This window comes from Saimiri boliviensis, chromosome 19, assembly GCF_048565385.1.
Source record: "Saimiri boliviensis isolate mSaiBol1 chromosome 19, mSaiBol1.pri, whole genome shotgun sequence".
Taxonomy (NCBI): Eukaryota; Metazoa; Chordata; class Mammalia; order Primates; family Cebidae; genus Saimiri; species Saimiri boliviensis.
The window spans coordinates 22,301,782-22,329,573 of NC_133467.1; the positions used below are offsets into that span (position 1 = coordinate 22,301,782).

Genomic DNA, 27,792 nt, shown 5'->3' on the forward strand with positions numbered 1-27,792 from the left:
TAATCTCCAGGTGTAAACAAGTCACAGGAAGCCTGAACAGCAGCCAGACTGCATCCATGACAGCCCAGCAGTGCCTCTACAGGCAGGCAGATGGTCCTCTCGGGGGAGGTTGACTAGGGATATTATCCACTAATGATGTTTGCTTTGGGCTTTGGAACCTGCCCTTTAATCTTTCTCTACAAATGTGTTGACTTAAAGCTCCTGTTATTAAATCTATACTGAATAAATGGGGAGAGGGTGAACTAGTGAGCGTCGTGTAGCTGTGATCTCTTTCTGTGAGTGGCTCACGACACCTCAGCCCACTTGTTCACTGTATTCTGTGTATAAGTGCATTTATTTATCTGTCAGGCAGCTGAAGTCTATGGGACAGACCCCAGCAGGTGGCGGTCGCAATGTGATGCCCAATGTGGGGTGACCCCACCAGCAGGGTTCTCTAGAAATAAACTATTTACATTTTTCAAAGATAGCAGAATATTTGAAAAGATTTCAAGGGATTTCTAAATGTTTTAGGGATATACATTTAATCATATTTTCCTAGTGGAGCTATATTTCTGCATCAATTTAGCATCAACCTAACAAATGCTTTTCAATCTCTTCCACTGTAGAAGTAGGATAACAGTCATAACTACTAAATGAGTAGTGATAATGATGAAATAAGGCAAGTTATGCCAAAAAGGACAATGCCTTGCACATTATAAAGCAGGAATTGCTGAAATTTTTCAGTAATGGGTGGGAATGTAAATAGTTTAGCTTTGGGGGACACACGGGTTCTGTTGTGACTACCCAGTTCTACAAATGTAGCTTGAAAGCAACCACAGAAAATAAATGAATGAGTGTGGCTCTGTGCCATTATAAAATTTTATTTACAAAAACAGGTGGTAAGCTGGATTTGACCCATAGCAGTAGTAATTCACTGACCCTTGCTATAAAGACATGATAAATTTTATTAGTTATTATTAATACAATGGCTTACAAATAATGTTTAATAATTACCAAAGCAATACTTTTTTTTTAAACTAAAAACTAAGTGTATACCTCATTTACATTTATTTTAAATTAAATTTGCTCATGGGAACAATGGAAAAAAAAAATCTTGCCTGTAAATCCTGGTGTAACTTAATTGGATTTTAAAGAAAAGTTTCAACTACAGAGACTGACATTCCATTGTTCTACATCCCTGAGGGATAGATTCAGGCCAAAATGAAGAACAATGTTTACAAAGGCTTGGTAGAAATAAGAAGAGAATTTGCTGAAATCTTCAACATCTCTGACCTTTGTTCTCTCTTTGAAGGGCTTGGTTTGGGCTCATAACAGAGCTTCTCTTCCAAAGCGCAGTTCATGGAAGGAGCAGCTGTAACAAATGTTGCCTAAGCAGATGTTTGTCTATTCTGTTGCCCAATGTCTATTGACATTGAATTGCTTGTTTTTGTTTTAGACTTCAATTCTTAAAAAATGTTCATCTCTCCTGACAGAGTAGTGTACTTCCTTTTACCAAATGTGAGAGGTTACATATGGCTTAGCTTTTTGCCTTGGTCATCTGTAAGACTGGAGTCATATACAAGTGTCTATCATTATACTGCTGTGCATCTGCTTCGGAGATAACATTTTTTTCCCTCAATTCTTATTTTTCCAAAACATCAAAGATTATCTTAAATGTTATTGCATATGTATCTTTCATTGTTGCTTTTTAGATCTAGCTGAAATATAAACCAAAAATTATAAATAAAAGTAATTTGGTCATATTTGGCAAAAGAATGTGGATTCCTATGTAAACGGCCTCCCAAAGTAACAGATACGTGAGTATAAATAAAATTAACTGTTAGTAAATTCTTTATAAATGATGAAGTGTTTTGTAAATGTTTTACAAGACAAGGTTATAATCTTTAGGTCTATAGTCCAACAAACCTGGGTTCCAATTCCAGCTGCCTTGAAAGATCAGCTGCTCAGAATCTTAGTTTCTTTATCTGTGAAATGACTATAATAGCTGTACCCACCTCACAGAATTGTTGTGAGAATTAAATGAAATATTACATATGATGTGTCCGCAGCACAATGTCTGGTCTATGATAAGCATTAAATATATACATATTTGTTAGGTAGCTATTATGGCATTTTAATTTTATTTTTTCCAGCAGTATTTCTGTCAAAATATAGGAAATAGCTCTCATAAGAGCTAAGCAAACAGCCCCATCTTAATATGAGGTCCTAAAAGTTCATCTGAGCATTACTGATGTTTCCTAAGTCTATCCTCTCACTTTTTTCTCTAGTAGTTTTGAGTGATCCCCACTAAGCAAATGAAACATGGTGGTCTTCTATCCCCTCTACCTGGTAACAACGTTCTCACATCTTCAGAACATTGTTACTAGGTAGAGGGGATAGACGATCATCAAAAACATTGTTCAGGAATTTTAAATATTTACCCATAATTTAAATTGTCCAATAATTTAAACCATAGGCTGCTTTTCATGCTGTGTAATTCTACTATTTTTCCATACAACTCCCCTATATCAGGGTTGGCAGCACTATTTACATGAGACGGTATTATTTTGTTTTACTTTTTGGTAACTTTGATGAACTGAGGGAAATGTGGAATGGCAAAGAAATTTCATGACATAATTTTGGTTTTATACATAGACCTAATTATGCTAATTATCTGCAATTCCCCCTCTCACTTGTTCTACCTAACTCTAAAATGTATAATTAGAAGATAAATTTAATATTTTTTTCTTTTAGTCTTTTTTTTTTAAGAGGTAGTGACTGACAAGATAATAAATCCCAAAGTGTTATGCTGACTAGGACCACTGAAGTTGGCAAAAAAAGGCCACCACAACAGCAAGAAGGCCCAGGATTTTCAAAAGAATGGAAACTGGGAAATTAGATGAATTCTTGAGGGACCGAGTCTTTAGCGGCTTCAGTATCCTTTGTTTCTGGGTGAAAATAGCACTCCTGGCTCCTTCCCATTGCCCAGGCCCAACCAGGCGATACTGATAGGAGTTGCAGGGTCCAAAATAGAGTCTCACAGCCAGTTTAGGATCTTTGAACAAGAGAGAGCAGAAATCTGGCTTCGCACCTATCTCTAAGGCGAGCTCGTCCAAGTAGTCAACGTAATTAGTCTGCAACGTCTGGCTCTGGCTTTTTCCAAACCTTAGTGAAGAAAGTAAAAAGGGAAAATTCACAAAATGTTCTAAGTTATCTAGAATATTAGGTATTCAAAAGTGCTAAAGGAATGAGTGAATACATGAATGAGTTTTGAATGTATCTCTGGTGGGAAGTATGAATTTATTGCACCAGGAGGTGCATATCTCAGATTGAGAATAGGCCCTCAAATAAAGAGCCATGGATTCTTGGATGCTCTAGAAATGTGACAAGATTGATAACCATTATTTGGCATTTTTTAAGCAGTGGCAAATCTCTAGGCAAGGACGTAGGAGTCAGGATGGCTGCAGGGATTCATGAGATAATGCATATGAAAGCATAGATTGGTGTCTTGCTCAGAGGAGAGGCTTAATATTTGCTTGATAAAATACTAAAGTACCTGGCAGTCTGGATGGCATATAGTAGATACTCAATAAATGTTAGATAAATTTGAATTTGAACATGAGATAATATCTTACCCTGATGTAAGCCCCAAATTAACTTTCCAAGGGTGCTCAATCACTGTTGAACTGCATTGCACCTCATCACAAAGTACAAATTCTTGAACCTTCACAGCAACCCCTTCCTAATTTATTTTGATGGGGATTCTCAGGCTAACTTTTCATAGATACTCAGGCTACTATCACCACCACCGTCTCATCCCATTCCCTCTCTAACCACAGAGTGTAGGTGGCTTGATAAGTTACGGAATCTGACATGGCCATCATATAAAACTGAAATGAAATTAAGCCAAGGAGAAATGCTCTTATTTGGTACAATTTTTATCTTTAAGTATTTGGTTCTTAACCTAGTATGTATAAGAATCGCCTAGGAATAAGCTAAAAATGCAAATTTTTAGCCTCCATGTAGAATTTCTGATTTAATCATCTGGGCTATAGCTCAGAAATGTGCATTTTATCAGGCAGCTAGGTGGTTCTTGTAAGTAGTTAGATCACTATACTTCGAGAAACACCGCTCCATGTAAAGAATTAAAAAAAATTCTTACAGATCAATTCTTTTTTCATTCCTTTTGATCATGTCCATCATCATAGTTCTCTCTGAGGGCAGGCTACACAAGCCTAAGGAATAAAAGGTTGGTTTGAATAGTAAGTTTGAGTCAATATCATTACTTTATCTGGTTGTTGATTCTTAAGATTAAACTCTGGCCATTGAACCCTGTCATGCCAGTCAGAGCTTCTGTGCTATTGACCTTCAGGGGGTGCCACTCCCATAGCACTCTATGTGACACTGTCTAGGGAGCACAGTCTACGGCAGGACTATGAGATGGAGAGGGCCAAGAGAAGAGGCTGGAAAAGGGAAGTATGTCTGGGAGCCTGGCAGCCATGTCTAGTGGTTTGGACTCTATCCTCAAGGTGACAGGAGGCTGTGGAGTTTTCTGCATGAGATGAGAAGACCAGACTTATGTTTTGGAATGATTTATCTGGCCGCTGAATTTAGGAAAATGGACTCCAGGGATGCAAGACCAAACTTGGGGAGACCAGTCAAGAGGCTGTTGACATAAACCCGCTGAGAGATGAGAGTAGGGCAGTAGAGATAAAGAAAGATTGATGCAAGAGTTATTATTGTGTGCTCATGACTGTTACCTGCCCACAAGTGTCCCCTGAGCTTTGGATGTGTTGAAATGTGGTCGAGTCCCCTTACTTAGAGAGTCATCAGACATCTCATATTTAAGTAGTCTAAACCTGAGCTCCTCACTGAAGCCCTCTTGTCCAGACTTGCATCATCTTCTGCACAGTCCCTCTTTATTCACAGCACCATTGTCCACCCAGTTTCCAGCGCCAGAGATCTGTAAGTCCTCCTTGCTTCCTCTTGATTTCTCTGACTTTCCCAGATTAAACCAATCATGATGTCCTGCTGATTTTTCCTTAATGGTTTCTTGTATTTATGGCTTCCTTTCTCTGCCCTGGCCCAATATGCATCATATTTTAGCATAGGTAAATGTAGCCTTCTCTTTCATCCTCGAGGCTATAGTCTTTCCTCACTTTCAGCTCTGTATTCCACACTACTGCTGAAACAATCTATCTAAAGTGTAAATCTGCTAATGCCTATTTCTTGCTTCATTGGTGCTCCTGGTTGAGGAGTTTTCTAAAATCAGATTCCAGGTTCTCCAGCCAGTTTTACTTAATCAGGGTCCCTAAGGATTTATCAGATGATTTTCATGTATAGCCATATTTGGGAAGAATTGATCTATATTTTATAACATAAGCTCCATAGCATGTCTTAAGAATTCCTGTGTCCCGTCGTCTTCTCCAAGAGTAATCTCTCATCAATCTCTGTCTCATAGGTCATGCTCTAGGAATGTAAAATAGCATGTGCCTTTCCATATGCATCATTGTGTCTATGCTTTTGTTCAGGCAATCCCCTTTTCTGCCCCTGAGAAAATGCCGTTATCCAGAAAGTTTTCCTTTATCATGTGCCCTCCCCTTGTTCTACTGTGATAAGTGCCCTTTCTCTCCTTCCCTGAACACTCCGTATATTAATCAAAGCATCTGTCATATTATGTTGAAACGATCTGTTTAAATTTCTCTCTGTCCCACCAGTTCCCAGTACAGGGCTAGGTATTGAGTAAACTTTTGCTGAACAGAATTGAACCCTGGAGGCAGGGAAACAACACCCTTCTGAGGAGTATGAAGTGCTACACAGACACTCAGAAAGAAACTTTTCAATAATTTTATAACTTGTAGGGATTTGTGAGGTTGAGCTTCTCAGGTATTAGGAGTTAAATTACTTTGCACATATGCTGAGGCATTTTTAAACACCACATAGGTAAAACCAGGAGACATAGATGTTTTTCTTAAACTTATCTCTCATGATTCAAAGAAAAGCTAATATGTACTTAGCTTTATGCTAGTTGAAATGCTCTTGACTGTCTTAATATTTTAAAGGGATAATTGCAGATATTTATTATTACTAAATTCCTGTATTTGTTATTCTTTGAATTCTCTACTAACTTTTTAGAATGTTAATCTTGTGGGAGCAGCAAGGTTGTCAAGTGTTTTCTTGGCAACCTTCTTATCCCAGGTAACCTTCTTATCATTATTGAGCAAACTTCACCAGATCTGAAACCCTTAGCCACTCACCTGCCCACACACTTACCTTTGAAAACTCGTGTCACCCAACGAGCTTGAAGCTCAGCAGTTGGGAAAATGGAACCTAGGGGCTGGATGAGACCAATGCATGCAAAGGTTGACTTCTCCAGGTGAGCGGGAAATATGTATTTATACAGTGAGACCATATTATTTTCTACTTTAACAAGTGAATCTTCAAGGAAGGGAAAAGAGAAAGTATATCCCGTTGCAAAAACAATGACATCAATGTTCTCCTCCACTGTTCCATCCTCAAAGATGGCAGAAGTTTCCGTGAGCTCTTTCACTGTAGATTTCACCTTGATGGCTCCATAGAGTACACGACTTGGGAGATCATCATTTAGTACAGGTTCCTTCATAACATATCTGAGGCATACAGAGGAAAAACATTCAGAAGGATCATTTGCTGAGAAATCTTGAACCCTCTTGACATTTTTGTGTTATGGCTCTGAACATAAAAGGGCTTTTAAAATATCTGTAAAACTCTAACTTAATTGGTTGTCTGTGCCAATTCTTATTTTCTGACTTAAATGTCACAAATATCTCCCTTCAACAAATAAGGGAAAACATGGAGGCAATGTGAGTGAAAGAGATTTTAAAGATGGAAGCATCCCCAAGGGCTGAGTCAAAATGCCTGTGCCAATGGTCAATCCCAGAGTATTATGGTGGTTATTATTACCATTTCTCTTTCTAACCTTTTTCATGCTATCTAGCCTTTATTATTTTGCTGTTTTATTTAACCCTTATTTGATCATAAGAAAAAAATTTGCTAAATTTCCACTAGTTCTGAAACCTTTAAAGGGATCAATGTGAAAATTAATGTACAAAATTAGGTTTGGTGATATTTGTCAATCCCAAATATCCATGGAGTCCCTGTTAGGAAGAGCATGGATGTTGATGCAAAGTCCACTTACATATATATATATATTTAGATTTGAGAACATTTTCTTTTTCTTTTTTTAATAGACAACACATGGCACTTATGTCAGATCTTAGAATAAGGTAGTTACATGGCAGGCATTTGTTAAAAGATTCTAAAGCTCTTGTTTTTTAAGGGAAGAAGCCTGTAACAACTAAAGCAAAAGAAGCATTCATAACATTTGCTTGTGCTTAAATCACTGACATATAATTTTGACGTCAACAGAGATTTGTCTTTTAGCAAAGAAAAAGGAATGTGTTTTCAAGGTTGTGCAAGGGAAGAACCTTCATGGTATAGGGTTAGCAAGACATAAATTATTAGATGGAGAATTACATGTTTCCCTCTGCACCCCTCTGAAAGGCAGGTCATAGTCTCTTGAAGCAGTTTTCTCCAATGTTAGATAACTCTGGGCATTAGAAAGTTTTTCCCTAGTTTTGCTTTCTGGAGCAGCTTATAACAGTTCTGCTTCATCTTCTTAAGTAATTTTTAAAGGTATACAGAACAAATTTGGAATCCAAACTCCGGGACCCATAAGGTACTCATACTGTTGGGTTGTAGTTTGAACTACTGTATTAGCAATTTGGATCTTTGTTAAGGGAGGCACTTTCAGACAACCTTGCTCACCAAGTATGCCATTAAAAAAAAGCAAAACAACTCTACTTGTTTTGAGGCTCAAGGCCATAATTTTCATGGTTGAACCACCGATTCATCTGTTGTTCTATCATCCATTTTACAACTGTTTGTGGCAGTACATTGCGGAGCATTGAACGAAACCGGGTGTGGAACACCGAGTCCCAAGGATAGCCATCTTCAGAGATACGGCTCATGACCCAGGTGCCATGTCTGGTGCTGATAAAAACCTGGAAAGCAAAAAGAAATGCAGTTTAAATTAGGGCATTGTCCCATTTAGGAGGAATCTACTATGAAGGTAATGTATCACATATGTAGCCCCAGAATTTACAGAGGTTCTCTTTTAAAGGTGATTGACCTCAAACGTAAAGAAGCTCCTGAATAGGGGTACCCAGTGGCATTTACACTGATAGAGGAAGACTGCAACAAAATCTTGAGAACTTCGTGGAGACATGAGAAGGTCTTTGGGCTCATTCTGACGATAAAATCCACAAGTCTTTCTCATGTTTACAGTTGTGATTTGCTCCTTAAGAGAATGTTCCTTTCTCCCTCCTCTCATGTTTTCCACCCACCTGTTTCTTCTATAATGCAGGTAGAATGATAATCCTTAGCAATGTATGATTATAGCCTAGCGACTACACAAGTATAAATGTTTGCATCTGAATATACCTGGATGGAAAATAACAAGGGAAACAATCCTCCTTCCATACTTAGAAGACCTTTATTTTGTGTGTGTGTGTGTGTGTGTGTGTGTGTGTGTGTGTGTGTCAGGGTCTTCCTCTGTCACTCATGCTGGACTGCAGTTGTGTAGTCATGGCTCATTGTGGTCTTGACCTCCAAGGTTCAAATGATCCTCCCACCTCAGCCTCAGACAGGTACCACCACGTCTGGCTAATTTATTTATGTATTTATTATTATTTTTTTTTTGAGACGGAGTTTCGCTCTTGTTACCCAGGCTGGAGTGCAATGGCACAATCTTGGCTCACCGCAACCTCCGCCTCCTGGGTTCAGGCAATTCTCCTGCCTCAGCCTCCTGAGTAGCTGGGATTATAGGCACGCACCACCATGCCCAGCTAATTTTTTTTTTTGTATTTTTTAGTAGAGACGGGATTTCACCATGTTGACCAGGGTGGTCTGGATCTCTTGACCTTGTGATCCACCTGCCTCGGCCTCCCAAAGTGCTGGGATTACAGGTTTGAGCCACCGCGCCCGGCGGGTCTGGCTAATTTAAACAATGTTTTTGTAGAGACAAGGGTCTCACAATGTTGCCCAGGTCAGTCTCGAATTTCTGGGCTTAAGCAATCCTCCCGCTTCAGCCTTCCAAAGTGCTGGGATTACAGGCATGAGCCACAGAGCCTGTTATGTATTTTAAAAGTTGAAAACTCTGAACTTATACTGTGATTCTCTTTCTCTTAAAGCACACATCTGAATCCCCTTTCAGAGATATTGTTTACCTTGTTTACTAAGATTTCCCTTGTTTCCAAAATGTACATTTAATCTCTTTTCAAATATGTATTTTGCTGTGCTTACTGTTACTCCCTCATTGTCCAAATGCATATTTGAACTGCTTCTTAAATTTTTACATACCATCCAGTGAGTTTTTGTTTAAGGCAGTACTTGATAAGCACATAAGATTCACCTGTAAGGAAGCCAATTCACTTAAGAGATTTGAATACAGACTGATTTTGTTTGAATACCAATCCCACTACTGTGGGGGGAATTATTTCAAGCTATGTTGCCATGGGTGAATTATTTCAATTGCTCTGTGCCTCAGTTTCTCTTTCCGTAATATGGGGGTATTAATAGTACCTATCTCATGGCATTCTTGTCTAGATTAAATGAGGTGGTACATATAAAGTACTTTATTGCCTGGCAAGTGATAAGTACTTCTAGCTGTTATTTTGTAAACTTAGGCTGGAAGAGAGGGGTTTCACACAGTGCCTCATATCTGGAGGGAACCAGAATTTGGAGACAAATTTTGTGGGGATGGCCTTAAATTTTTAGCTTGTGAAGTAGCACCTGCATCAAGCATTCCTGTATTGCTGGTCTGTGTGTGGTATATACCTATGTTTTGAATTTCTCTTGCTGTTGCTTTTAGGCTGACTTGGCAACATTTTGATTAAATATTAGATACTAAAATATTTCCATTAGTGTCTCTTTCCATTACTTACTGTCCCCGCCTCTTCCTCAGGATGAAACCATGTTTCAAATGAAATGCTCTGCCTGTTTAACTTTCTTTCTGTTGTGACCGTCCCTATTGCAGGGCTGTGTAACCTGCCTGTTCACATTAGGTACCAACGGTGAGAGAAACATGAGGATTTAGGTTCAGGCTGCTTTCTCTGAGACATATGCTTTAGGTCAAAGGCCAGAGATTTGTTTTTTGGTCAGAAGCATGTAAATGACTGATATGGTTTGGTTCTGTGTCCCCACCCACATCTCACCCTGAATTGTAATAATCCCCCCACGTGTCAAGAGCGGGACCAGGTGGAGACAATTCAATCACAGGTGAGTTTCCACCATGCTGTTCTCGTAATAGTGAGTAAGTTCTCACGAGATCTGATGGATTTATAAGGGATTTCCTCTTCGCTCTCATTCTCTCTCCTGCCACCCTCGTAAGGAGGTGTCTTCCTCTACGATTGTTAGTTTCCTGCGGCTTCCCCCAGCCATGACAAACTGTGAGTCAATTAAACCTCTTTTCTTTATAAATTACCCAGTCCTGGGTATTTCTTCATAGCAGCGTGATAATGGACTAATACAATACCCAGCACCATCCAATATGATCTCAAGTGGTGCTTCTGGACTGTGGTAGAGGGTGCTGTCTCCTTATGAAGGTGAATTTCTTTTGACAGTGCAGTGCACACTCCGAATTTTGGTGAGTTCAGGTTGTAATTTCAAGTTTTACAGATGCACCTAGTTCAATTTCTAGCATATATATCTTCTGTAAAGTCTTTGGTAAGTCTTTCCACAGAAGGCTTGATAGTACATTACTCTGTGTAAAATGTTTTTATCATAGTTACAGATTTATGTTGTTTAATAAATATTGAAAAGATTAGTGCAGGTGAATGATTATAATCCTTGAAAATGTATGATTATAACATTAAATTTAGGAGGAATCTACTATGTAGGTGATGTATCACATACATACCCCCAGAATTTACTAAGGCTCTGTTTTAGAGATGATTGACCTCAAAGTGAAGTACCTCCTCAAAACGGGGCACCTGGTGGCATTTACACTTGGTGCAAAAGATTGTTTAAGGAGCTATAAGGCATGCAAATAGAGCCAAGGTAGTTTCTTAATATTGAATCTGACACTGTAAGGCAGGCGTTCCCAAATTTTTTACAGAGGGGGCCAGTTCACTGTCCCTCAGACCGTTGGTGGGCCGCCACATACTGTGCTTCTCTCATTGACCACCAATGAAAGAGGCGCCCCTTCCTGAAGTGCGGCTGGGGGCCGGATAAATGGCCTCAGGGGGCCGCATGCGGCCTGCGGGCCGTAGTTTGGGGATGCCTGCCATAAGGCTTTCTGTAGGACAAGACCTATACAGGTAACTGGTTCTTGCAAATCTAAGATTTGATATCTTTGGAATGAAGAGATCTAAGTTCTAAGTCAATATCACTGGTCTGACAACATGTAGGAGGCTAGGCTGGATCGTCACTTGGCTGACTGCTACATCAGCTCCTCACATATTGCCCCACTACACACTGTTCCTAAGGCTTTGCAGGAGTTCCCAGCATGAACACCTGGTGCTGAGACAGAGTCTCGCTGGAGCTAGTACTCTCACTTTCCGGCTCTGCTCTGCTCCAAGCTGTCACAGTTTCTGCCTCCTCACTTGTTCTTCACATTGAGGTGATAAATGAAAAGGGGTTTATTTTCACAAAAAGTGAAGACTTATTGGGTCTAGTAAATCTTTCTGTTCTTCTCTGTTCTTAGGCTGGCACTAACACTGACTGATAGATGACTCTGACGGGGCCCAATATAACCCCTTCATTAACCTGCTGGGCAGGAGTCATGTTTGCTTATCACTTTTGCTACTGGGTATTTAGAGTCCTGAAAGTGTAAGACTTGGGATGGAAAAGATTTGCTGGTTGTGCACATGGCCATGGTAAGCCCTGGGTGGCCAGAGATAACAGGCTGAAAGAGCTAGTGTAAGAGTGATTGGGTATCTGTTTCAGACCTTGTTGTTGGGGGGATGTTTTGGGAGAGGACCTTTAGCCATTTTCCCTTCTTAGCCTAGGTCTGTCCTTGCAGAAGGAGTTTATTTTTTGCTATTCCTGACTGCCACTGTCAGCAGCAGCATTGTGTAATGTTTAACTCTTTGGCAGCTCAGCTTGTGTCATTCCTGAGCAGGTGCAAGATAACCGTGGTTAGAAGGCCTCGGGAAGCACCTAAATATCTGTGATTTTAGTTGGGAGACCTGCTATCTATTTAATCTTTCTTTCATAATATATGGGTAACTGCAGATTCTCAATATTTCAAATACAATTCAAATATGCACTACATTTCTAAAAGCCACCCTCCAGAATATGAACAGATTAACTTCTCATTAAGCACTCAGGTAGAAACCAGGCCTCTTAGCTGGGTGTAGTGGTGGTGGTGCATGCCTGTAATCCTAGCACTTTGGGAGGCTGAGGCAGGGAGATTGCTTGAGTTTAAGAGTTTGAGACCCGCCTGGGCAACATGGTGAGACCCCACTGCTACAAAAAACCACAAAAATTAGCTGGGTGTGGTGTGGCATGTGCCTATAGTTCCAGCTACTCAGGAGGCTGAGATGAGAGGATCGCTGGAACCCAGGAGGTCGAGGCTGCAGTAAGCCGTGTTCACGTCAATGTATTCAGTAACAAAGGCCTCTTGTATGGAAAATCATCTGATCAAAACTTCCCACTTTAAAAATGAGGGAACCGCCGGGCGCGGTGGCTCAAGCCTGTAATCCCAGCACTTTGGGAGGCCGAGGCGGGTGGATCACGAGGTCGAGAGATCGAGACCATCCTGGTCAACATGGTGAAACCCCGTCTCTACTAAAAATACAAAAATTAGCTGGGCATGGTGGCGTGTGCCTGTAATCCCAGCTACTCAGGAGGCTGAGGCAGGAGAATTGCCTGAACCCAGGAGGCGGAGGTTGCAGTGAGCCGAGATCGCGCCATTGCACTCCAGCCTGGGTAACAAGAGCAAAACTCTATCTCAAAAAAAAAAAAAAAAAAAATGAGGGAACCATCACCCAGAGAAGTGAAATGAATTACTCTAGGATACATGGCTGGTTAGTGACAGAGCTAGGAGGTAAACTGGTTTCTTGACTTTGGGATTTTTCATAATGCCACAGTGGGTCACCAACCAATTAGTTAATGAGGATTGGAGCCGTGATTATGTGGCTGGGGTTCTCCAGTATGGCACTCCCATGGTCTCCCCTCCAGGTCCGTGGTAAGCAGAGAGCATCGCACCTGAGCAGCCTTCTTACTCAGCTCAGCAGCAATATCTGAGCCCGAGTTTCCCGTTCCAATCACCAGGATGCGTTTCCCCTCAAATCCGTCTGGATGTTTGTATTGGCGGCTATGGAAGTATTGGCCTTTGAATCTCTCAATACCTTCATGGGGAAGAAGAGAGATCTGTGAACTCCAGAGCAACTATGTCAAGCTAATTTCACTAAAATTTCATTGCCAGCTTTTCCTTTCTGGAGTCGATTTGTTTTGCCTCTTCTCTATAGGAGTAAAGCACATGTAGGGGCCTGTGATCCAAGCACTTTGGGAGGCCTAGGTGGGTTGATGGAGCCCAGAAGTTTGAGACCAGCCTGAGCAGCAGAGAGAAACCCTGTCTCTACAAAAAATACAAAAATTACCTGGGCACGGTGGCACAGGCCTATGGTCTCAGCTACTTACGTGGCTGAGGTGGGAAGACTGCTTGAGCTTGGCAGTTAAAGAATGCAGTGAGCCCTATGTCACTACATTCTAGTCTGGGTGACAGAGTAAGACTCTTGTCTCCACACCAAAAAAAAAAAAAAAAAAAAAAAAAAAAAAAAAAAAAGAATAAATAGTACCAAATGGGTTGATTTTAATTTCAGAGGCTGCAACATGTAGCTTTTATCTATCAGAGACAAACAAATGGTGATGAATACAGCAGGACAAAATACTGGCTTCTGGCTACCCATTATACTATATTGGACTATATAATGACACTGTAACATACATATTAGGCTGGGCATGGTGGCTCATGCCTGTAATTCCAGCACTTTGGTAGGCCGAGGCAGGCAGGTCAACTGAGGTCAGGAGTTTGAAACCAGCCTGGCCAACATGATGAAACTCTGTATCTACTAAAAGTACAAAAATTAGCCAGGGCTGGTGGTGCACTTGTAATCCCAGCTACTCGGGAGACTGAGGCACGAGAATCGCTTGAACCTGGGAGACAGAAGTTGTGGAGGCTGCAGTGAGCTGAGATTGTGTCATTGCACTCCAGCCTGGGTGACAGATTCTATTTAAAAAAAAAAATCACTTATCAGATACTCTTAAATATTTCTTAAGCACATTATGAAGTGCTATTATTGTAATTGTGTATTAGAATACTATTAAGCAATCTTATTTTCCAAAAGTAAACAAAAACTAGGACTAAAAACCAGGCACATAGGAGTTGGTTTCCATGTTGTAGTAAGTCAGTGATTTGCTGGTGGTTAATCACAGACGGGCTTCTCTGTGTCCTTTCCTAGTTACTACTTTTACACTTCCCGAAAACACATGACTTTATAAAGTATTTGCCATTGATGGTGGGGTTGCTTGAAAAAATCTTTAGATTATTGGTTCTCAAAGTGCGGTCACATGGCCGGCAGCATCTGCATCGCCTGGTGTTAGAAATGCACATTTTCAGCCTTATGCCAGACCTGCTGTCTTAGTTTGTCTTCTATTGCTTTTAACAAAATATCTGAAATGGAATATTTTTTAGGGGAAGGAAGTTATTTTGGTGCACAGTTGTGGTGGCTGAGAAATCAAGGTTGAGGGGCTGTATCTGCTGAGACCCTTCTTGCTGGTGTGGACTCTGAAGAGTCCCAGGTCAGCACAGCGTATGGCATGGTGAGGGAGGCAATCATGCTAACATGTTAACTCAGGTCTCTATCCTTTTCTTATAAAGTCACCAATTCCACTCCTGTGATAACTCAGTAATCCAACTCATTAATCCACAAATAGGTTAAACCATTCATGGGGGCAAAGCCCTTATGACTCAATTACCTCTTAAAGGTCCCACCTCTTCATACTGCCCCATTGGAGATTAATCTCAGTATGAGTTTTGGACAGGACATTCAAGCCATAGCACCTACTGAATCAGAAATAAGGAGGGTGGGGCCTAGCAATCTGTGCTTGGAAGAGCCCTCCAGATGATTCTATTTGGGAACAGTTGCTTTAGATGAGCTGATCTCAATCCTGACTATATATTAAAATCACTTGAGCAAACTTTCATTGACCTAACCCTGCTCCCTAGTGTTTCAATCTTTGGAGGTAGGTCCCCAGGCATCAGGGTTTTAGAAGCTCCCAGGTGATCCTAATGTGAGGCTTGGACTATGAACCACTACATTAGATGTTTTCCTGAGGGCTTTGGAAGGAAGCCTGTTCTCTGAGGAAATACTTAGGCAGACCAGAACAGGTGGATGCAGGGTTCTATTCCTGCACTTCTATCACTAACTTGCAGAAACATTTCTTTCTAGGAGCTCTCTCCTTGTCTGTGAGCATGGACATTTGGAAAAGGCTCAGTGTTTGGCAGGATAGAAAAAGGCCAACGTAGGCACATGGCTAAAAGGGCCTCTCCAACAGAGAACCAGTTTGATGTGAATTCTCTAAAATTCTGCCGAGCACTTCATGACTTCCAGGGAAATGAGCTCTGAGAGCTATGTGTGATGAAACTCGGGTCAATAGAAACAAAGATGGTGTTTGGTGTTTGGTGTCTGTCATCTTTCTAGCTCTATCTCAATCTTCTTGAGTCCAGTTGTAGCAATGAATCCTGTCTGTCAATTAAAACTACATATAAAATACCTGGAAACCTACTCCAAAAAGCTGGGAATCCCAGTGGGTCTCACCTGGAAATGACTTCAGTGGGATATGAGGTAGAACGTGGTGGCCACTGCAAACCATAACTGCATCAAAGACAGCACTCTGCTCCTTGCCATTGCTCTGAGTGACAACCTTCCACTGGCCAGAGGATGAGAAATCTGGACATTTTCTCACACTAAGGACAGTTGTCTTGAAGAAACACAGAGAAGACATCATTGAGAATTACTCCAGGATAACATGGGCCAAGTGTGTCCTTCTCATTGGTGCTTTGTGCAAGAGGCCCAACTCAGCATAGGGACCAGTCTGTTAAGGGTGTTGAATAATGAGTAAGGACTTGAGAGAGAAAAGAAAAACAAGTTCTTGTGAAAGCTGTCAGAATCCAGATGGAGTCACTAATGTTAAGAAACCCGAAAAACAGAAGTGGGAAAGGCCAGAAAGAGAGGGTTCTCATGGTATGTGGCTGATAACAAAAAAGGCTACAAAAACCACCACCTTGCACAAAGACCATCATAATCTTACATAAAAACAACTTCTACAGGAACATCTGCCCAGTAACTGTCCAGTCTCGAAATGGCATCATCTTTGTTACTGCTTTTTATATTTATATAATTATTTCAAAACAATTATGTAATTGTATTTTTTCCCCTTTAAAAACCTTTGTCTTCCTTTAACTCCTTGAATACACACATAGTTTACCATGGCATGCACATTCTCATTACAATGTTCTATTACCAAATATCTTGTAAAGAGCCTCTCTCTGTTTGTTATTTAGGTTGATAGTATGAACAAGGAAATGAACCAATAATTCAATTGATCATGAAATTAGCATATGTCAGGAACCTTTTGTGTAGCCACCTCTGTTTGGACTTTGTATGAGAGAGGATATTTCACATAAAGCACTTTGCAGAGTGCCTGACACATGGTTGACATGCCACCGAATGTTAGTTTTTAATGTTTATTCTTTTTAAAACAGTACATCATGTGAGCAGGGCAGTTTATGATCTCATTTGAATGAAATAATTTATTGGCTTATTGATTTTTTTTAAATTAAATGTAGCTCAGTAGAGGTCTGTTAATTTCTAAAATTGTACATGAATGCTGGATTAAGAAACAATGTCAAGTGAAAGCAAAGTTTATAATGTAGAAGAATGGCATGCTTCTCCTTTTCCAGTATTTTAGTCTTTTATATATTTCAAATTTTCAGATATTTTTCAAAATGCTGGGTTGGTAATTTTTAAAGCCGTCTTATTTTAAAAATCTATATGGAGTAAGTAGAAATCTTGTGGGAGAGCTTTAAATATCTGGGCAATATTCAGCTGAGAGAAAAGATTTCAGATTGTAGTTCACAGTAGTATTTTAACTGAATTGCTGTAGATTCCTGCTATTCAAAATGTGATTTGAGGACCTGGATCTTCAGTATCACCTGGAAGCTTGTCAGAAATGTAGAATTTCAGATCTTACCCTGTACCCATTAAATCAACCTACATTTTTAACAAGATCTCCAGGTGATTCATGTGCATATTAAAGTTTGAGAAGACTGATGTAGATTACATTGACAATCATAAATAACAGGGCTTGTTAAAGTTTGCCTACTTCTTGAGTTGAACCCTAATACCTATGACTTACATGAACTCAGAGACCAATAAACAGAAATGAGTCTTCCCAACCCCTCTTCTCTCTCCAAGAAACAAGAGTAGCAGTAATACAATAACCGAGAGAAATGACTCCGTTGCAACTCTAACATGATCTTTAAAATAGTGGAATGTAAGTTATATATCATAAGAGGGCAATATCTTTGTTAAATAGATTGATAGCTAAGTGCACAAAGCTACAAAATCTTCCGGTATAAAGAATCTGTTATTCACAAGTTAGATATACTAGGAATTGGGGAAAAACTACATTAGGTGGAACTGCACATATTAATGGCATTTATAAATACAAATTTTCATCAAAATTTACCATTATAAGTTAGTATTATATAAGCCTAGTATTAGAATTACTAAGAAAATGAGATATATTAAAAATAAGCCTCACTAACATTTACTTATCCAGAAGCGTTATTTATTTATTCTGAGACAGGGCTAGGCTGGAGTGCAGTGGCACAATCACCAGTTACAGCAGTCTTGACCTCCCGGGCTCAAGTGATCCTCCCTCCTCAGCCTCTTGAGTAGCTGGGACTACAGGTGTGTGTCAACATGCCTGGTTAATCTTTTATAAATTTTTTGTAGAGACAGATTTTCACTGTATTGCCCAGGTTGGTCTGAAACTCCTGGGTTCAAGTGATCCTCCTGCCTCAGCCTCCCAAAGTGCTGGGATTACAAACATGAATGACCACAACTGGCCTAGAAATGTGATTTATATGTTATTTTCTAAGCACAGTAACTATTTCTCAAAGTATAGACTATTGATGAAAATTGAACATGCTTCACGAAAATATTATTTTTTGTTGTTTGTTTGTTTTTGAGGAAGCACAGGAAAAGGTAATTCCAAGTGTATTTCAGAATGATCTGGCCATCTTGAGGTTGCTACAGATTGCATTCAGAAAAAAATTATAAGCAAAAATACTTTCCATAGCCTTCTGGTATGAACAGAGAGCAGGGAGTTTATTTAGTCATGTCTAAGAAATCCCATTTCAATGGAGAAGTTAAGAAAACAAAACAGCTATTTAATTTTGATATATGCCTTTTCAAGGACAGGCATATTTAATGGTAACAGCTGTTAGTTTAAATGAAGCTTTGGGGCTGAGTGCAGTGGCTCATGCCTGTAATCCCAGCACTTTGAGAGGCCGAGGTGGGTGGATCACTTGAGGTCAGGAGTTCTAGACCAGCCTGGTCAAAATGGTGAAACCCTGTCTCTACCAAAAGTACAAAAATGAACCAGACATGATACTAAGGGCCTGTAGTACCAGCTACTCAGGAGGCTGGAGAGGGAGGAGAACTGCTTGAGCCAAGGAGGCAGAGGTTGCAGTGAGCCAAGATCATGCCACCACACTCCAGCCTTGGCAACAGAGTGAGACTGTCTTGGAAAAGAAAAAAAAAAGTTTTGGCATCAGTATCATTATTGAAACCTTTAATTTAAACAGATGATTTTCCTCTTCATTTAATGTATATAATCTATAATATCAAGGGTAATAATACTACTTTTTGGGTTTTATATCAGGCTTTTTATATTTCAACAAACACTTAGAATGGGATACTTTATTCATAATTGCTTTCATTATCAGAGCAACTTTTCTATCTAAATATGAGCTAAACTAATGTAGAGGAACCCATTTCCCCAAAAATACAATACCTGGAACTGAATGTATTTTAACAGATCAAATTTTTTGGCAAACATCCTGAAATATTCCAGAAGTTTAGAATTATGCAGGAAGTTGGGAAAATCTTCAGGCATTGGAAAGTCACTGAAACAGGACATTTCTTTGCTGGTGTTGGTAATGACAGATTGATAGATACTTGCTCGGCCATCTTCCACATTCTCCTAAAGTATCACATAAAATAATTAGTGATAATTACTCATTCAAAAGATTGTTTTGGTTTTCTATTCTTCCGACATCTAACCCCTGGGTGATGCGATTGTCTTTTGTTGTGTGGTGTGACAACAACATTTAGGTGATGAGTGTAGTCTACGTGTTCCATCATTCTGTGGTGATAACTATTTGTTGCCTGTTTGTGATGCTCACTGCAAGGGTTGAGGGTGATATTGGCAATGGTGAGGTTGGGGGCAGGGGCAATTATTTTGGCACATTGCAAAATATTAGCATCTAGGTCTCTACCTATTTAATGCCAGAATTTGTGATAACTGGCTTACTTCCTTAATTCCCTTTGGGGAGGCTGCACACACCCTCTGCCTCTTTAGAAACCAATAAACCTTGGGACACTGGGCAGAGAACACAATAGAGAATTTCAGTATTATAAAATGAGTACTTTTGGAGGAAGGGAGTTTGTACATTTTGATTTGAATCCCTTTACACAAATCAACCTTTGTCAAGTGATACAGGTGAGTAACACTGATACAATCAAATCTTAAACTTGCCTGGGTCTCCTGAGTAGCTGGAACTACAGGCATACACCACCCTGCCTGGTTCCTTTTTGTATTTTTGTTAGAGATGGGGTTTCACCATTTTGGCCAGGCTGGTCTCTAACTCTTGACCTCAAGTGATCCCCCTCCCTTGGCCTCCCAAAGTGCTGGGATCATAGGCATGAGGCACTGTGCCCGGCCCCTCTATTTTTCCATTTATTCATTTATTGTTTTGTTTACCCATGCCTACTATAGTACATTTTCCATGAGTAGTGTGTTTATGCTGGTCTAGAATCAAGATTTTTTTTTTTTTTTTTTTGAGACGGGGTCCCACTCCCGTTGCCCAAGCTGGAGTGCAAGGGCACAATCTCAGCTCACTGCAGTCTCAACCTCCTGGGCTTAGGTATATACCACCACACTCTACTTTTTTTTAATGTTTTTAGTAGAGATGGGGTTTTGCCATGTTGCCCAGGCTGTTCTTGAACTTCGGGACTCAAGCAATTGGTTCACCTCGGCCTCCCAAAGTGCTGAGATTATAGACATGAGTCACTGCGCCTAGTCAGAATTAAGGTTTAAATGGTAACTTTGTTATAATTTCAAGTGGCTTGGTAAAAGCTAATCAGGTTAAGGTATGCTAGCTTTCTAGGTAGAATTTAGTATGGTGTTATTGTTAACTATACATATTAAGATCCAAAGAAAGGGTTGCACTTTTGTATTCACAAAAGGGTTTCTGTCTCATATACAAGGATATAATGATCTGAATTCCGGATAAACAAATCATGGTACAATATTTTTATTTTCAAACACAGGCTTCAAATTGCATAATACTAAAGTCAAACTGATGTGTAAGCTATTTCTGGATGTTTTAGCATAATTGAATGTAATGTCATTGGCAAGACAATGAGTTTCTTTTTTTTTTTTTTTTTTTGAGATAGAGTTTCGCTCTTGTTACCCAGGCTGGAGTGCAATGGCACTATCTCGGCTCACTGCAACCTCCGCCTCCTGGGTTCAGGCAATTCTCCTGCCTCAGCCTCCTGAGTAGCTGGGATTACAGGCACACGCCACCATGCCCAGCTAATTTTTGTATTTTTAGTAGAGACGGGGTTTCACCATGTTAACCAGGATGGTCTTGATCTCTTGACCTCGTGATCCTCCCGCCTCGGCCTCCCAAAGTGCTGGGATTACAGGCTTGAGCCACCGTGCCCAGCCTGACAATGAGTTTCTTAATCAATTTTTCAAAATGGGAAATATTTTATGAAGCAAAAAAATATTTTTTTCTCAAGACCAGATAGTTTTTTGTTTGTTTGTTTGTTTTTTGAGGTAGGGTCTCACTCTGTGGCCCAGGCCCATGCAGTGGCATGATTATGTCTCATGGCAGGTTCAACTTCCTGAGCTCAAGTGATCTTCCCACCTCAGCCTCCTAAATAGCTGGGACTACAGCTGTGTGCCACTAGACCTAGCTAATTTTTTTGTATTTTTTTGTAGAGATGAGGTCTCACCATGTTGCCCAGGCAGGTCTAAAACTTCTGAGCTCAAGGATCTACCCACCTTGACCCCGACAAAGTGCTGGGATTACTGGCATGAACCACTGCACCTGGCCCCAAGACCAAATAATTTTATGAGTAGTGTAGAGTAGAAATAAATAGGAGGGTTCTGGAGTCAGACTGACTGGGTCGATGTCCTAATTCTGCTACCTTTAATTGCTTTGTAACCGTAAGCAAATTACATAGATCAGTCTCCTCATTTTCATCTGTAAAATGGGGCTCGTTAATAAACATGAACCAATTGTTTCAAGGCTTTAATGAGCATGAATAAAGTACTTAGCAGAATGCCTGGCTCAAAATACATGCTTAAGAATATTTATCTCTTTTCTATTACTATCAGCCACTAGAGTTAAATTTAGTAAGCCAGCTGTAGTTTTGAATCAGTTAAACTAAGACTGTTATACTACAGTCAAAAATGTTTGTTTTTAAGAGAGCCAACAATTTGGCTTTAAAATGTGGTTGGCTCCTTTGTCAGGTCAATTTTAAGCGAATTTTGACTGATGAGAAGAACTGGTTCTGATGTCTGAGGCCCTACAGTAATCTTAGGGCCAGGGCAAAACTTGCCTTTGGGAGTTTTGTTGTTGTTGTTTTTGTTCAGAATAATTATTATTATACTTTAAGTTCTGGGGTACATGTGCAGATTGTGCAGGTTTGTTAAATAGGTATACATGTGCCATGGTGGTGGTTTGCTGCATCCATAGCCCCGTCATCCACATTAGGTATTTCTCCTAATGCCATCCCTCCCCAATTCCCCACCCCCTGCTATTCCTCCCCTAACCCCCCAACCCCAGGCCCGAATATGTGATGTTCCCCTCCCTGTGTTTGTGTGTTCTCACTGTTGAACGGCCATTGGGAGGTTTTACTTCTGTAGTTTGTCGGCAAACAATAGTGGCCTCACAGTTCTTTTTCTGAAGATCAAATGATAATCTTTTATCACTGGCTTAATTGGTAAGCAGCAGCTAAAAAAAAATCCTTGTCTTTATATGTGCTTCTTTCTACATTTAGTTTGCTGAAGTAGATGTCTGTATTTATGATCTTTTGATCATGGGCTGAATTAAAGTTTATGTTTGACTTCATGACAATAAAAGGATTGAAAAAATAAACTAAGTTTAAAGAAGAGTAAAACGGTAATATTTAATCTACTCAAGGAAGCAAATTTATAAAGAAGAAACAGATTCACTTATAAATGTAAATTACAAACACTTATAGATTAAATTTTCCTTTGTGAAACATCATTATATTGACCCCTACCAATCAAATATTTTGCTTTCATTGGTAGTTACTGTAAGCAGTTGGAAATAATAAAATTGCCTTGCTTTAAAAATATTTTGTGATTTTGTAATTTCAGTCTTTCAGATGGACCTTACATCTATCTGCTCCATTACTTGAACTGAATATGATTGGAACTCTTCTTACTTCCTTGCCCTACAATTAGAGGCAAAATTGCAATTCCCAAATGCCAGTCAGTGGGCCAGCTGTGTTAGGAGAAGGGCCCAGATGTGTGGTGGTACAAGTCTGTAATCCCAACTACTCAGGAGACTGAGGTAGGAGAATCACTTGAACCTTGGGGTGGAGGTTGCAGTGAGTCAAGATTGCACCACTGCCCTCCAGCCTGGGTGACAGAGCGATACTCCATCTAAAAAAAAAGAAGAAGGACCCAGATTTCTATTTTAAAAGTGTTTCCTAGCTGCTTCTGCACAATGAACTTTGCGAACCACATCTCTTTTAGAATATTGCTATCTTCTGTCATCTTTCCATTAGGCTGGTGTCTCCTTTAATCACTGGCCTTGATCAGTGATAGAGCCCCCTAATTAAGCTCTCTGGCTCAGGTATTTTCCACTTTTTCTGCTGCTTTCAGGGTACAGGATATATACTTATTGACAATATGTTTGGAATATTGGATCTTGGGGGGAAGCCGCATTTTAAGAGAGAAAGAGATATTTCAGATTGAACTTAAAGGAAGAAAACCAAGATAAAAATATGTCTAGTGAGTATTATATGAAAATTAAAATAACTAAACATATACACCTGGAAAAGGAGGAGATCCAGATATTAAAAGAAAACAAAAACAAAAAAATGGTAACTCCCTTGTGAATACAAGGTGTTAGGAACAATAAAGGAAGCAGAGAAGTTTAGTGGCTGAAAGAAGATCATGCTTTCCTCTCTCAATACTTCAGCAAGGTTATGAAGTGTGAGAGCTCTGAAATTGTAAACCCTCATTTTTTTCCCCCCCTACCACTTATGTTACCCTGGCAAATTATCTGAAACCCATTTCTTCTTAATATGTAAATAAAGATAATAATAATATGTACTTTCTAGCGGTTTTTTGAAGAAAAGTGAGTTGATGGTTGCCAAGTGCTTCCCATTGCTGGAAACAGAGCCAAACATGTATGCTAATTACCTAGCTGGCCCATGGTCCATATGTGCCACTAGGCGGTGCTGGAGAGTTTGGAAGAATTCTGTATTGTCTAGGTTGGGCACAGGATAAGAATTCTTTATTTATTAACTCGTCACCACCAAATGTGTTACATAATCGCAGGAGGGTTTGTGTAAATATAACAATTAATAAATAACCCATTATAAAAATTGCTTCTGGATGGTAGAGTCGTGAAGAGACGAAGTTTCCCAGGGAAGAGCAGGGACTCACAGCATCCTTCTTGGAAACTCCTAGCCACCTGGAAATCAAGACCCTCACATAGCCCTAGTGCAGGCAACCTGTGAAAATTTTCTGCTTTTATGTTTCACTCTGCAGGGAGATTCTTTGGACTCTTTGACTCCGCTGAGTGGAGACAATAGTTTACATTCTTCTATTGAATATATTTTTAAGAAAAATTTGAAATGTGATAGATACTGTTACAAGTTCCACAGTTATATAGTTAACATTTAATATTCAATAAAGCCTAATTAATCAGGTTTTAATCTAGGTTTTCTAGCGAATAGGGAGGTATTTCTAATCTGAAATTTTAGATACTAGCAATAGGATAGTTGGAGAAATATTTTGCTGCAGAAAATATCTTCCTAGAATTAATCAAATCGTATTGTTGACAGACTAGTCAAACTGACTCTCATCTCTTTTGCTATCTGTGGGATGTTGAGTATGCAAGGATTTTGGGATACTGGTGGAGGGAGGTTGTGGAGCCAATCTCCTGCATATACCAGGGAACAACTGTAATTTCTACATTTCGTCTTAGGTTAAGAATCCATCTGGGAGCTAAACAAAACAAAACAAAAAACAAACACAAAAACCCCAAATGAAATCTACATGTGAACCTAGAGTGGATGAAATATCTTTGGTTAAGACAGGAATGACCACCATATTATATGGCCATCCCAGGAAAAGCTAAAATGATGTTAATCACCAAATTTTAATAAGAAATGGATGTGATTTAAGCTGTCTTCCTTTTTGCAAAGCTACCTGTCTTACAGAAAGACCAATTTCTTCCTTCTCTATTATTAACTCTGAGTGTATTTAGATAGTTGAATGATCAGATTTTTAAATTAGGTGTTTGTGTAAAAATTACCAAGCTTGTCTTAGTATTCATTTGAGATGTTTATTAAAAACCCCCAGAAGATTGAGTCAGTTGGTGTGGGTTGGGGCCCATGAATCAGCATTGTGTGTGTGTGTGGAGGTGTGGGGGCAGGTTTGTTTAACCAAAGGAATCAATATCTTTAAAAAACTCTCCATGGCTGGGCATGGTAGCCTGGGTGACAGAGCAGGACCCTGCCTCAAAAAAATAAAATTAAAAAGGAAGAAAGTAAAACCCTCCAGGTGTGGTTTATGGTGATATGTACTTGAGAAACTTAATGTTAAATGATAGAAAAGATCCCTGTTGGCATGAAATTGAATTTGAACTGCCGAAGCACAGGTCCTGGATCACCTTGCCATCCTCCTAAGTAGTCAGCCTGCAGTGAGAGCCCTTTGCATGGCCTCTGCTGTTATGAGTTTTCTTTTCTTTTCTTTTTTGTTTTTTGAGACAGAGTTTCACTCTCGTTACCCAGGCTGGAGTGCAATGGCACGATCTCAGCTCACCGCAACCTCCACCTCCTGGGTTCAAGCACCTTGAAACGCCTGAGTTTGCTTTTCATGTATTCAAACCTTTCGCTCCCACCTGGAATATTCTCATGTGTTTTAGTATCTCAGTTAGAGATACCTGATAAATAATTCCAAAGTCATTGCTTTTGGGTTCTAAACTTAAACTTTTGTAAGTTAGGGCATGGTTATAAATCAGGGCTCCTCTGTTTAGAAGTCATAGAGGCCCCAGTTTGAATGCCAATTCCTCCAGTTGTGTGGCCCTGGCCATCTCACTTAACTCCCTTTCAGTTAGCACATCTATAAAATATATGGTTATTGTTAGCAGCTAACATTTATTGAACTGTTTTGAGTCTGGAACTTATCTATGTTCTTTATGTAAATTGTCTTCCTTAATCTTCAAAATAGCATTATGAGATAATCATACTTTTCTGTTACTATATCCATTTATAACAGTAAACTGAAACACAGGATGTAAATAACTTGCTCAAGATCTCACAGTTAGAAGGGGTAAGCTGCTACCTATTCAGAGATTGTGGGAAGGAATAATTATAAATCCTTATAGCTATCTATCTATGCAACCTTCTAACTTTTATACAAATTGTGAAGGACAGTGATATGGTTTGGCTCTGTGTCCCCATCCAAATCTCATCTTGAACTGTAGTTCCCACAATCCTCACATCATGGGAAGGACCTGGTGGGAGGTAATTGAATCAAGGGTCGACTTACCCTCAAGCTGTTCTCCTGATAGTGAGTTCTCATGAGAGCTGATGGTTTTAAAAGGGGCTTTCCCCACTTTGCTCAGCACTGCTCTTTTCCCCCTTTGCTGAGTCTCTCTCCTGCTGCCATGATTCTAAGTTTCCTGAGTCCGCCCCAGCCATGTGGAACTGTGAGTCAATTAAACTTCTTTCCTTTGTAAATCACCTAGTCTCAGGTGTTTCTTCAAAGGAACATGAGGACGAACGAATACAGACAACTAGCATTATCAATATCTGATTTCATTAATAAAATGAATTAAATTTAATTAAATTCATTTTATTATCAAAGAGTTTTACAGCAGTTATACTAGAATGTCATTGATAAAGCTTAGTAAACAAACATGGTTCATTTGTCAGAGAAAAAATAGTAATGATAAGAGGAGGGTCTCTAAAGAAGCATTTGGTTCAATAGTTGAAACAGAAGTGATAACTTGAAAAGAATCCCTGTTCTATTTTGTAAAATATTTTCTAATATTAGTATATTAAAGAATGGCAAAAGTATGGGCTGTAAGACAATTGCTGAATCCAAAAGAAGAGATTTTTTACGTGCCTGAGTTGGCTACCTTAGTTGGGTTAGTATTTACCCGGGGAGAGAGGCCAGCCAATGACTTTAGTTCCCACATGGCCACATCAATAAATAGAAATAAAATTTCATCAAAATTGTTTAATAAATTTCACAATATGGCCAATCAGTAACTATGATTCACCCTGAAATAACAACACAACCTGTTCAAGACCCAAGAAAACCTCACTTACTTTGAACCTCCACACTCCTCCAATATCTTCAGTTCTCTCAAAGCAAGTGGGCTCAAGTCCCTCATCCACACAGCACTTCAGAGAAATCAGGCCACTGACCCCAGCTCCAATCACAGCTACCTTCTTTGCCATCAGCTCCTGTCAAGGAGTTGATCAAGAGACATTACTTAACTGGGACAACTGGTAAGAGAATCCTTATGATATGGTTAGGTAATTGGCTTTTAACATTGTCACAGTGGTAATTTAATAAGCAGCACTGTTGAATAAAGTACCAGTCAAAAATCCTGCTATTTTCTTGCCTTTGTAAAAAAGCTGAGTTGTCTTACGGACTTTGTTGCAAACCTTGCTTACATCTTGCTTTAACATTTAAAAGCGACCCATTCAATAAAGCCAAACTATGCAGTAACATACTAGGGATGTGAGCCAAATTTCCAGTTAAGAGTTCTGAGCTATTCCTTTTCAGTTTCTTTCTCCAACCATCATCCTTACCTTTGTTTTTGCCTTTTGGCACCGTCTCTTTGACAGAATAGTTTTCTCCCTTGGTTGTGTGCTGGGAGGTAGTTGGAAGTGTTTTTAAGAGTTAGAGGTGGCTGTGAGAAATGGGAGGAGCTCCCTACTCCTTCAGCATTCTTCCAGCTGAAACTCTTTCTTAACTAGGAGTTCTAGAATTAGGCAAGAGGCATATGCTCTGAGGTCAACAGTAGTGATGCAATGTCTTTATAGTAACAGCATATACTCTTACACGCATAGCAACATATACTCTCACAAATACAGATCATTTAAAAATCCTTTTAATAATGATGTATAAATATTCATTCACAAATGAACAAATAGGGATAAATAGCAAGAAGGTTAAGATTACTCCCAA

At 39.6% G+C, this 27,792-nt stretch overlaps 1 protein-coding gene across 3 annotated transcripts; it reads right to left on the reverse strand.

Annotated features, from left to right (window-relative positions):
- Nucleotides 1-601: 601 nt before the first annotated feature.
- FMO2 (flavin containing dimethylaniline monoxygenase 2) lies at nt 602-27,523 on the reverse strand. 3 transcript variants are annotated; one of them, XM_010336136.3, is made up of 9 exons: nt 27,414-27,520; nt 26,925-27,062; nt 19,108-19,296; nt 15,843-16,005; nt 13,228-13,370; nt 7,822-8,021; nt 6,253-6,608; nt 4,142-4,214; nt 809-3,144 (listed from the first exon to the last, which is right to left on the reverse strand). In XM_010336136.3, the coding sequence occupies exons 2-9, from the start codon at nt 27,054-27,056 to the stop codon at nt 2,793-2,795; spliced, it is 1,608 nt and encodes a 535-aa protein (XP_010334438.3). In that variant the 5' UTR covers nt 27,057-27,062; nt 27,414-27,520; the 3' UTR covers nt 809-2,792. The 3 variants fall into 3 exon arrangements, with proteins under 3 accessions (XP_074246346.1, XP_010334438.3, XP_010334439.3); XM_010336137.3 differs by lacking the exon at nt 19,108-19,296 and having other exon boundaries at nt 27,414-27,523; XM_074390245.1 differs by lacking the exons at nt 13,228-13,370; nt 19,108-19,296; nt 26,925-27,062; nt 27,414-27,520 and having other exon boundaries at nt 602-3,144; nt 15,843-15,930.
- Between the last annotated feature and the right edge of the window lie 269 nt (nt 27,524-27,792).